Here is a 12,066-nt window from a genome sequence, read left to right as displayed (position 1 = left end):
CTGAGACGGTAAAGAGTCCGCCTGCAGTGTGGGAGCCCTGGGTTCAATCCCTGGGTCAGGAAGATCCCTTGGAGAAGGGGATGGAAACCCACTCCAGTATTCTTGCCTGGAAAATCACATGGACAGAGGAGGCTGACGAGCTACAGTTCATAGCATCAGACATGACTACCTGCTATCCCAGAAAGACCATCTTTTTCCCCATGGAACTGCATAGACCCCTTTGGAGAAAATCAATTGGTGATATATACATATGGACCTATTTTTTGATTTGATCCTGCTTACTCATCTTTATTTTATTCTCTTTCCAACAGAACATTCTGTCCTAATTACTGGGGCTTCATATACATTTTGATATCTGGAAATGCAATTCAAACTTTCTTCTTTTGCAAGGTTTATTTTAGGTCTTTGAATTTCCACCAAACTTATAGAATTAGCTTCTCAACGTCTACCAAAAAACATTGCTAGTAGTTAGAATGAGCTTGTGTTGAATTTATGGATTCATTTGGGACAATTTACATCTTGACATATGGAGTCTTATGTTATTCCCTTTTATGTAGATACTGTCTTTTTTCTTTTCTTTTTTTTTGGTAGAGGACTGTATGCTGCTGCTGCTAAGTCGCTTCAGTCGTGTCCGACTCTGTGCGACCCCATAGATGGCAGCCCACCAGGCTCCGCCGTCCCTGGGATTCTCCAGGCAAGAACACTGGAGTGGGTTGCCATTTCCTTCTCCAATGCATGAAAGTGAAAAGTGAAAGTGAAGTTGCTCAGTCGTGTCTGACCCTCAGCGACCCCATGGACTGTAGCCCACCAGGCTCCTCCGTCCACGGTATTTTCCAGGCAAGAGTAGTGGAGTGGGGTGCCAGACGGTATACCTTGTGTTAAATTAATTCCCATGTATTTAATAAATGAAATTTAAATTTCACTTTATAATGATTTCATTAGTATCCAGAAATGAAATTTATATTTGTGTTTAGTGACTGTATCGGAGAAGACAATAAAAGATGATACTATAGTGCTCTAGTGCTCAGTTGTGTTAACTTTCTGAGACCCCATGAACCGCTGTAGACTGCCAGGCTGCTCTGTCCATGGCATTGCTCAGGCAAGAATACTGGAGTGCATTGCCATTTCCTCCTCCAGGGGATCTTCCCGACTCAGAGGCTAAACCTGCATCTCCTGCATCTTCTCCATTGGCAGGCAGACTCTACCACTGAGCCATGCTGCTGCTGCTGCTGCTGCTGCTGCTAAGTCGCTTCAGTTGTGTCCAACTCTGTGCGACCCCATAGACGGCAGCCCACCAGGCTCCTCTGTCCCTGGGATTCTCCAGGCAAGAACACTGGAGTGGGGTGCCATTGCCTTCTCTGACCACTGAGCCATACCCCTGGACTTTTGGCCTGGGTTTACTTCCGCAGTTCATTGACTCAGTCACTGGAGGGGGCTGCTTCAACTGAAAACAGCTGTCTTTTCTGGGAGAAGGAAAGGGAAACGTGTTTTCCATTGATGTGGCAAAGAAAAAGGAAAAATGACATACTTCCATTCTCTCTCTCTCTTCTTTGAATGTTTAAATATTCGTTTTCATGTTAAGAAGAACAAGTTACCCTGTGGTTAGAATACCTTTACGCTGAACTACAAAATCACTTTTATTTCTGAAAGAGTTCCAGAAAAAAAAAAAAGAAAGAAAAAGTAAGGTAGAGTAAGATCAAAATGTTCTGGTAGATTCCATCCAAGTCCCAACAGAAGCCATTCCCTCTAAAGGCTGCATCTTTAATTCAGTGCGTTTCATGATATTAGGTTCTGATGTTTCCCACCATCAATTTAGACATTTCTGAGCAGGCTATCTCTACATTTAAAAGCTACGGCTTTGCATGCTTTTATTTGAAAAAGTATTTATTCCAACACACCTTTGTGTTTTAGTATATTGCCTATATTAGATACAAAAAATATCTGCTACCCATATTTGAGCATAACTTTTCCACCACCCATACTGTTCCTTTACATAACACGTGACACACGATATATTACACATAATACAGTTTTGAGGGAGGAGATGGTTGTTGGGTTTATAGAGCACCTATCTTGCCATTTGCAGAGACTAGAATGGAGAACTGCAGCTGTTTTTGAGTTGATGAGAGTAGAAAGGTGATGAAGGAAGGATTCAGATGGAACCACCCTCTGTGGTCAGTGGAGTTGGAATGAGTGATCTTCCCTGGCAGAGAGTTTACCGTGGTCCCAACATCCCAACATTGGGAAGATGTTCTTCTCTTTTGACAACTTGTACTTTATAATCCCTGGCTGAGTGTCTGTGGTCAAGGACTCTGGGCATCTTAACCCAACAACCTAAGCCCTTTCCATGTACCTTCCTGAACACTACTTTCTCTGTTTCCCTCCTCTGATTATCTTTTCCCTTCCCTATTACTTATGCTTTTATCCCTTCCCCTGACTTTTTCTACCACTTACATCCACCCTACACACCACCCCGACTTTGTTTGCATTCCTTCCTGTCTTTTCTCTCTGCTTCAGCATCCTTGGTGCACAGCACCTACAAGCAACGGCATAGAGAACATGAGGATTAAAGATCACTCTTCAAGAAGAATGAGGTGAACACCATCTGAGTCATCAGTTACTATATCAAGAACAGATGCATTGAGAAATGTTTACCTAGATGGTGGTAGACACATGATTCTAAGGACATTTACAGGAGCCCAGAACTCCAGGTTGTGTAGCTTTAGTCTCAACGTTATTAATATTTTCTATCCTCCAGAGAACATCACTGCCTGCTCTGGAGTTTCACATACATTTTCTGGAATGTGGATGGAAATTTTCATCTCCTTATAATACAGAGCTTAGTACAGTTTTCTGGTATTAATTAATGTTTTCCATAAGCTTCATAGAACACCAGCCAATTTCTTCAAGGAACCAAATGATAAAACGATGGCTCTGGATAGACATATCATTGTGATTGGTGTTCTTTTCACAGGGCCAGACTTTAAACGTCACAGAGGGTGGCAGCAGACACCGTGTGGGTTGGGGATGACTCTCCTTCTTTGGAGGACACGACTAAAACAGGGGAGGAAGACCTAGACAAGGAGCTGCTTGATCATTGGCTGGCAGATCCTGGCAACAACACACTGATGCCTGCTCTGGTTCCAAGTCTCCACCAGCAGCAGTTCTTTCTGTTCTGTGGAAACAAACCTAGGAGCAGACACAAGTCTGAGCTCTGAGCCCATGACCCTGGTTTGTCCTTGAAGTATGAGGCTGGTGACTGTAGTGACCGTGTTTCTGACCTTGGGTAAGTGTTCTGTGTCTGCAAGGGATGACTTGAGGTCAAAGGGCCATGAAGTGTTATTTGCTCTCCACTCTCCCTGAGCTCTATCTAGCATTATAACGATGGAATTGAGAACTGATCTGTGCATTTGCTAGGGAGCACAAACTCCTACATGACAGGTTAAATCGTAGCCACGATCCCAGAAGAGCACTTAGCAGTAACCAGTTTGTAAGAAATCCCTGGGTTTACTGAGCAAAGGACCCATGAGATAAAGGCTAGAGAGTCTCAGATTCTTGCCATGTGTCTTTAGTCTCTATATAAACACCAGTGATATTTTGCAGGACATAGATAAAAACACTGGAATAGGGGGTAGGTCCAGACAGTTATGGGAATGTTGTATGCTTAATCCACAGAATTACACTGATTTGTGGTCAGGGGCTAATTTTATTTTCTTGACCCTTCTAGGGACTGTGATTGATGCTAAGACCACACAGCCCAACTCCATGGATTGTGCTGAAGGAGAAAATGTAAACCTGCCTTGTAACCACTCTACCATTGGTGGAAATGAATATGTACATTGGTATCAGCAAAATCCCAATCAGAGTCCACAGTATGTCATTCATGGCTTACGAGGCACAGTGAACAGCAGCATGGCCTCTCTGACCATAGCTCCAGACAGAAAGTCCAGCACCCTGGTCCTGCCCCAGGTCACCTTGAGAGATGCCGCTGTGTACTACTGCATCCTGAGAGAGGCACACTGGGACAGACGGGGCTGCACCTGTGCAGCATCTCTGGTGGGAAGAAGGGGGAACACAGCAGGGAGAGCAGTCACGAGAGCAAATCTAGAGTCATCTAGAAGGAGAGTCAGAGAGCAGTAAGAGATGAGGAAAATGAAGGGAAGGAGAAGGGAGGAAGATGGCTAAAGAAAAGAAGAGAAAGAGGACAAGGAAGAAGCACCTAATTACTGATGTAGGTGAGAAGAATTTTGAGGAATGTCAGAATCATAATTTTAGCATAGCAATAAAGTAAAGAGGTGTTAATAATTTGTTGTGGCTCCTCCTCATGTCAATAAAATGTTGGTTTCAGTGTGCTAGTCCCAACATAAGAAGTGGGAAACATACAAATAATTCTCCTTGTACCAAAGGCTTCTTTCATTCGGATCCAGGGCCAAGTCTGGACTCGGATGTGTTACAGTTGTTCCGCTTACCAGAAACAAACTACTCTTTCTCTGAGAAAAATCCAAAATGTTATTGTTGCTAGTCTAGGACATTCATATTTCCCATGAAGAAGTTTTTTGAAAGAAACAAAAATTAAGTGATTAATAATTTTTCACTTTCTAGGCAAGTCTGGAAACTCTGCTTCTATAAAGAGTTTTCATCATTTTTGATATTCTCTAAGCAGCCCTTTGGCTCAGCAGTAAACAATATGCCTGTTGTAGAAGCTGCAGGAGAGAGACAAGGGTTTGATCCCAGGGTTTGGAAGTTCCCCTGGAGGAGGGCACAGCAACCCACTCCAGTGTTCTTGCCTGGGGAATCCCATGGACACAAGAGCCTGGCAGACTACAGACCCTAGAGTTGCAAAGAGTTGGACATGACTGAAGAGACTTACAATGTAGGCATGCAAGCAGCATGTGGGGCTTACCCTGGTGGCTCAGTGGTAAAGAATCTGCCTGCCAATGCAGGGGACACAGATTCAATCCCTGGCTGGAGAACTAAGATCCCACATGCCTTGGAGCAATTAGGCTTACGTGTTGCTACTACTGAAGCATCCTTGAACTGTCCATCTGAATGTTAGTGCCTGCAGATCACTTCACTTTCACTGCAGTGAAAATATACAGGTCCTCATCTTCCATCCGTTTTACCCCCAAATCTACTGACAGAGAATCGATATTATTTATGGAGTTTGAGATGAGGGCACAAACTAAAATTATCTTCATATGGTTTCAAAAATATTTATTTTTCTCTAAAATCACTTACTAAAATTAACAAGTAGAATAAAAAACTAGTAAGCAACAGTTTAAAAAATGTATTTACAATAGGAATTTTATTTAAAATAATTTATTTAAAAATTAAAATTATAGATGTTTTAATAAAAATAAAACTATTACAATTCAATTTTCAATGTCCAGCTAGTGGTTAAGATAACTAATATTGCTCTTTATGCAGCCCTAGTCTAAAATAAATATGTATAACTTTTAAAGTAATCAGTACCATTTTTACAGAATCCATATAAATGCATTAATATGCGATATTTGTTTTTCTCTTTATGACTTACTTCACTTTGTTTAACAAGCTCTAGTTTCATCCACCTCACTAGAACTGTCTCAAATGTGTTTTTTTTATGGCTGAGTAATGTTCCATTGTATATACGTACTACAACTTCTCTATCCGTTCGTCTGCTGATGGACCCTATTCGCAGGACAAAAATAGAGATGCAGACATGGAGAACAGACTTTGGCCACAGTAGGGGAAGGAGAGGGTGGGATGAACTGAGAATAGCATTGGAACATATATTACCATATGCAAAAGAGATAGCTAGTGGGAAGTTGCTGCAGGATGCAGGGAGCTCAAAACGCTGCTCTGTGACAACCTAGAGGGTTGGGGGGAAGTTTCAAAGGGAGGGGACGTATGTATACTTCTGGCTGATTCACATCATTGTAGGGCAGAAGCCAACACAACATTGCAAAGCAATTATCCTCCAATTACAAAATAAATTTAAAAATATCATTTAATACAGCAAAGTATTCCAGCCAATAGGAGAAACTTCTGATACTGTGCTCATTCATGAGCACCCTTCACAACCACAAGAGAGAGCATAAGAGAAGCAAAAGCTGCATCCTCAGCACTTCTGGGAAAAAGCATTTCATTATGGAAGAATCTACCGCATCCATCCCATGTGAGAGGAAGACGGGCCTATGCAGTTAATTCTTGCTTTCTTTTCCCTAAAATTCCCCCCAATTCCAAATCAGAGTCTGCCTTCTCCTAAATGTTCTCAGAAAGTATCCCTTAAGTCATAAAATAACGATTTTCTATTTCCCACTCTACCCCTGGCCAGCACATTCTGAGTTGGTTGCGGGGGGCGGGGGGGGGGGGGGCAGGAAGGGGGGCGTCCTGTCAGTGTCACCTGAGCAGGATTTGCTGGGTGAGCTGATTGGCTGCGGGAGCAGGAACGACTTACGACACTCACTCCCTCAGGGTTTTGTTAAGTGTCTTACAGTGAAAATGTCCCAAGAAGAGGAAGCATCATGAAGAGGCTAGCAGGCGCTGTGCTGGGGCTTTTGTTTGCCCAGGTTTGCTGTGAGTTGGGGCTGCCGCACAGGGGATCTGAAGGAATGAGACGCTGCTCTATTGTTGAGGGAGGGAGAGGAGCTGACAAGTCGTGCAGACTTTTTATCCTTCTCATCATCTATGGGGATGGGGAGGGCACTTTCAGGGTTTAGTAGGTGTTACAGTGACCCTCATCAGTGACTGTTTCTCTTTCCTCATCAGGTGTGCGAGGGATGGATGTGGAGCAGAGTCCCCCAGCCCTGAGTCTCCAGGAGGGAGCCAGCTACACGCTTCAGTGTAATTTTTCCACTTCCCCACAGAGTGTGAATTGGTATCTTCAGAACTCTGGGGGCCACCTCATACAGCTGTTTTACATTACTTCAGGGACAAAGCGAGATGGAAGATTAAATGCCACGACAGTCCCTGCAGAACGCCGCAGCTCACTGCACATTTCCTCTTCACAGACCACAGACTCGGGCACTTACTTCTGTGCTGTGCAGCACAGTGCTCCCCAGGCACCTGCAGCCTGTACTCAAACCTGCAGCCAAGGCTCCAGCCACACCCTGCTGTGTAGATGAAACACATACATATGAACACACATGCATCAGCGTGTGCATAACAATCTTAATATATTTAATAAAACTGAAATATACAGAATTTATTCTTTGACCAAGATGGAAATGATATAGAAAATCAAGTGCAAAGAGATGTCTCTAGAAACTCCAAAATATTTGGGTTACATGCACTAACTTTAAAATAACTCTAGGTTAAAGAAACAATTACAATGGTTAGTAGAAAATATTTTGAAAGTAAATATTGTGAGAGCACATTATATAAATATGCATGAGATGGAGCTCAAATAATACATGGAAGGAAATTTATCTTTTTAAGTACTTATATTACTAAAAAAAGATGTTGAAAACTGTTATGAAGACTCAGCAAGAAATGATAGAAGAGCAAATTAAAATGAAAGATGTAATAATGAAATGTTTAATTGGTGAAATATAAATAAAACTATAGCAATAACCATGAAATACAAATTTAATTTTGTTTAATGATTTATAAAATTGATATATTCCTGTATAATTATCAAGGAAAAAAGAAAAAAGACAAATTATTAATATAAATATAATTAATAAAAAAGAGAACCATTCTACAAGCTCTATAATGTTATTAATGCAATGAAAGAATATCATCCACAAGTTTATGTCCCTGAGTACATGTGCAGAAGTAGATCCGCACAGGAAAACTTATTTTTTGACAAATGCAAAGACAGTTCAATAGAGGTAACAACATAGTCTTATGAGCAAATGAGGTTGGGATGATTGCATATTCTTGGGAAATAATTGAAAATTGAACTTAATATCATATCTTGTACAAAAAATTGTGTACAGTCTCAAAATGAACTATACATCCAACTATAACATGTAATATTAAATCTTTTAGGAAAAATATGAGAATATCTTCATGATCTAGGGTTAGACAAAAAGATTTTTGGCATGACACCAAAAACACAATCCCTACAACATAAATAACTTAGATTTCATCAAAATTAGAAATGTTTGCTCTGTGAAAGACACTATTAAGAGAAGGAAAAAGATAAACCACAGAATGGCAGGAAATATTTGCAAAATACATTTTCATCAAAAAACTATTTAGAATACAGTGAACTGTTCTAAACTCAGCAGGAAGAAACAAACAATCCGGCTGAAACCTAGGCAAAAGATTCAGACACTTTACTAAAGAGCTATGTAGTGAGGAAATAAGCATATAGAGACATGGTCAGTGTTATTAGTAGTTAGGGAAGTGCAAATTAAGCCACAAAGAAATACCACTTTACATCTATCCTTAAGGCTAAAATTAAAAATACTGACAATACCAAATTCTGGCAAAGATGCAGAGAAATTGGATCACTCATACATTGCTGGTGGATAAATGGTCCAGTCATTCTGGAAAACAGTCCAAGTCCAAGTTTGCATAAGCTTAAATACTTACTTACCTTACAACTCAGCAAAGCACACTCCTGGGTATTTATGCTTGAAAAATGTACATTCACACAAAAATCTGTACCTGAATATTCTTGGCAACTATATCTGTGGTCACCCAAAACTGGAAATCAGCCAGGTATCTTTCACTGGGTAAATGCAAGTGTAATACATCTGTACAATGACATCTTATTTACAGATTTTTCTCAACTTTCAATAGAGCTGTGTCTCAATAAACCATTTTCAGTTGAGAGTATCATAGATGGCAAATGCATTTAATATACCTAATCCAGCCTCCCTTAAAGGTGCTCAACATTTACATTAGCCTACAGATGGGAGAAATCATCTAACACTAAGTATATTTTATTCAAAAGTGTTGAAAATCTCATGTAATTTATTGAGTACTGTCCTGCAAGTGGGGCTTCCCAGGTGATGCTAGTGGTAAAGAACCTGCCTGCCAGTGAGGGAGACATATAAGACACAGGTTCAGTCCCTGGATGGGGAAGAGTCCCTGGAGGAGGACACGGCAGCCCACTCCAGTATTCTTGCCTAGAGAATTCCAGGGACAGAGGAGCCCGGTGGGCTACAGTCCAGAGTGTCATAAAGAGTCGGACACGACAGCAGCGACTTAGCACACACACACTGAAAGTGAAAACCAGAATGGTTGTATGAGTACAGAATGAATGTAAGTGTGTCGGTTGTTTACCCTCATGATTTCAGGGCTGGCCAGGAGCTCAACTCACTGCTGCTGCCCAGAATCACCAGGGAATATTATGCCACATGTTGCTAGGATTGGAGAAGGCAATGGCACTCCACTCCAGTACTCTTGCCTGGAAAATCCTATGGGTGGAGGAGCCTGGAAGGCTGCAGTCCATAGGGTCGCTGAGGGTCGGACACAACTGAGCGACTTCACTTTCACTTTTCACTTTAATGCATTGGAGAAGGAAATGGCAACCCACTCCAGTGTTCTTGCCTGGAGAATCCCAGGGATGGCGGAGCCTGGTGTGCTGCCATCTATGGGGTCACACAGAGTCGGACACGACTGAAGCGACTTAGCAGCAGTAGCAGTTGCTAGGATGGGAAAAGATCAAATTAAAAAATTCCAAGTATGGTTTCTACTGAATGTGTATTGCTTTCTTAGCACTGGAAAGTCAAAAAACCAAAATCAATATCATAAGTTGGTGACAGTTTTATAGCTATTAAAAGAAACAGACTACTGATACATTTAGTAGCCTAGATGGACCTTCCTAGGTGGATCAGTGGTAAATAATCTGCCTGAAATGCAGAAGAACTGGGTTTTATCCCTGGGTTGGGAAGATTCCCTGGAGAAGGAAATGGCAACTCAGACCAGTATTTTTGCCTGGGAAATTCCATGGACAAAGGAGCCTGGTGGGCTACAGTATATGGGGTCATAAATGAGTCAGACAGGACTTAACCACTAAACAAATATAGCCTAGATGGATCTCAGGATGCCATGCTGGATGAAAAAAAAGTCAATCTCAGAGGGAACATGGTGTATGATCACACTTATTGGATTATTATGATTATATACCTAATATGATTCTACTTATACAACATTCTCAAAAGGACAAAATACAGAGATGAAAAGGGGATCAGTAGTTACTGGGGTTATAAAGAATGGCAGGGATAAGGAGGGTATGTAAAGAGGGTTTCTTTAGAGAAATGGAACAATTCTGTGTCATGATTTTAATGGTGGTATAAGAACCTATATATATGATAAAACTTCATAGAGCTTCATATCAAAACCAAAGAGCACATATAAAAACTGATGTGTAATATTATGGTCTGTATTTTGATAAAAATTTTTATCAGTATCAGTTTCCTATAATATATGTAATGATTATATCAATATATATCTATATTTTATAATATCATGCTGCTGCACAGGCTGCTGTGGTCATTCATGATCTCCTCTGCTTCTGTTGAGTTCAGTCGCTCAGTCGTGTCCAACTCTTTGCAACCCCATGAATCGCAGCATGCCAGGCCTCCCTGTCCATCACCAACTCCGGGAGTTCACTCAAACTCACGTCCATTGGGTCTGTGATGTCATCCAGCCATCTCATCCTAGGTCGTCCCCTTCTCCTCCTGCCCCCAATCCCTCCCAGCATCAGTCTTTTCCGATGAGTCAACACTTTGCATGAGGTGGCCAAAGTACTGGAGTTTCAGCTTTAGCATCATTCCTTCCAAAGAAATCCCAGGGCTGATCTCCTCTGCTTAGTTACAAATAATTTCAAGCCCAGGCATTCATTGCCTATCAGCACTCAGAACTGAAATGGGACAGAAGGTATTTACCTCAGATAAATACAACCTTTCCTTTCTGCTTCACTCATTCATGAATTACTTTGATCTTAAATTACGTGAACTGGCACTGTTTCAGAACTTGTCTGTATTTTCTTTCCTACTTGTCTATTTGCTTTTGGTTCTTTTATATTAATTCATCTATTACAGCAATGAAACCAAATGGAAGGTTGACAGCTACATTCCACATGAACATGAAACAGTGTACAAAACTTCAGTCACCAACTTCTGTGGGGTTGACAGGTACTAAGTGTTTGCAATGTAGATATTAAGTTTCATAGGAGTGCATTATAGCATTACATCAGAGAAAACTCCAGCATGTCTACGTTAACCTTATTTTACAAAGAGAAATAATAATGAGTGACTAACAAGTGAGACTGGATACTCTGGACCAATGAGACAGAAAATATGACATGATAATTCTAGGACACATGATCTAATAAGTACAATTCTACATTTAGAGGTAACAGGATTGAACACCCTGATTCCCCTCAAAATCTAATACATAAGAATCAATATCAGATTTCAAAAGAATATTTTATTCCTGTAATAATTTCATTTAAACACAAACCACTGAATAGGCTCTGAAATTCAGATAGTCTGATTTTTTAAAAAATCATTTTATGTTGAAGTAATTTTATTTATTGAAAAATCTGAGTAGAGCCCTGGAACTCAGTAAAAAAAAAATAGAGAGATACATTAATTATTGGATAAGATTGCTTTTCACCCAGAAGGCCTAAGATCTGTGAATGTTTTAAAACAGTCACTAGATTCTGGATGGAGACAAGTAAGTAAAGGCTAATGAATGACTAATCAGTAGATTACAAGAATGTTTCATAGGCTATACAAAATTATATCTTTAACACAATGGAAAATTCATTTTATGAAATAATTACAGGTGTATGTCAACTTGTTTAATCTTCAGTTTCCCTCAGTTCAAACCTTTAATATTAATTGCTTTCTTCATGCCCCTTTTCAGGATCTGCCAAACCTAATGACCAGGGAAAAATAGGTAGACAAAGCAAAGATTTGTGGTGAGCCAGACAGTAGTCATACTTAAAGCTATGGTTTTTCCAGTAGTCATGTATGGATGTGAGAGTTGGACCATAAAGAAAGCTGTACCAAAGGACTGATGCTTTTGAACTGTAGCATTGGAGAAAACTCTTGAGAGCCTCTTGGGCTGCAAGGAGATCAAACTAGTCCCTCCTAAAGGAAATCAGTCCTGAATATTCAT

General features: G+C 40.6%; 2 gene segments (V, D, J or C); both read left to right on the top strand.

Annotated features, from left to right (window-relative positions):
- Window positions 1-3,246: 3,246 nt before the first annotated feature.
- Window positions 3,247-4,140, top strand: LOC128054736 (T cell receptor alpha variable 26-1-like). The segment is given in 2 exon segments: window positions 3,247-3,286; window positions 3,728-4,140. Coding segments are annotated over 2 exon segments (453 nt in total).
- Window positions 4,141-6,506: 2,366 nt separating this feature from the next.
- LOC128054734 (T cell receptor alpha variable 22-like) lies at window positions 6,507-7,106 on the top strand. The segment is given in 2 exon segments: window positions 6,507-6,558; window positions 6,751-7,106. Coding segments are annotated over 2 exon segments (408 nt in total).
- The last annotated feature ends 4,960 nt before the right edge of the window (window positions 7,107-12,066 follow it).

The sequence above is a fragment of the Budorcas taxicolor genome, chromosome 10, assembly GCF_023091745.1.
Source record: "Budorcas taxicolor isolate Tak-1 chromosome 10, Takin1.1, whole genome shotgun sequence".
Classification (NCBI taxonomy): domain Eukaryota; kingdom Metazoa; phylum Chordata; class Mammalia; order Artiodactyla; family Bovidae; genus Budorcas; species Budorcas taxicolor.
The sequence above is the reverse complement of the archived record's forward strand: the minus strand, read 5'-3'. Positions and strand labels throughout refer to the sequence as shown.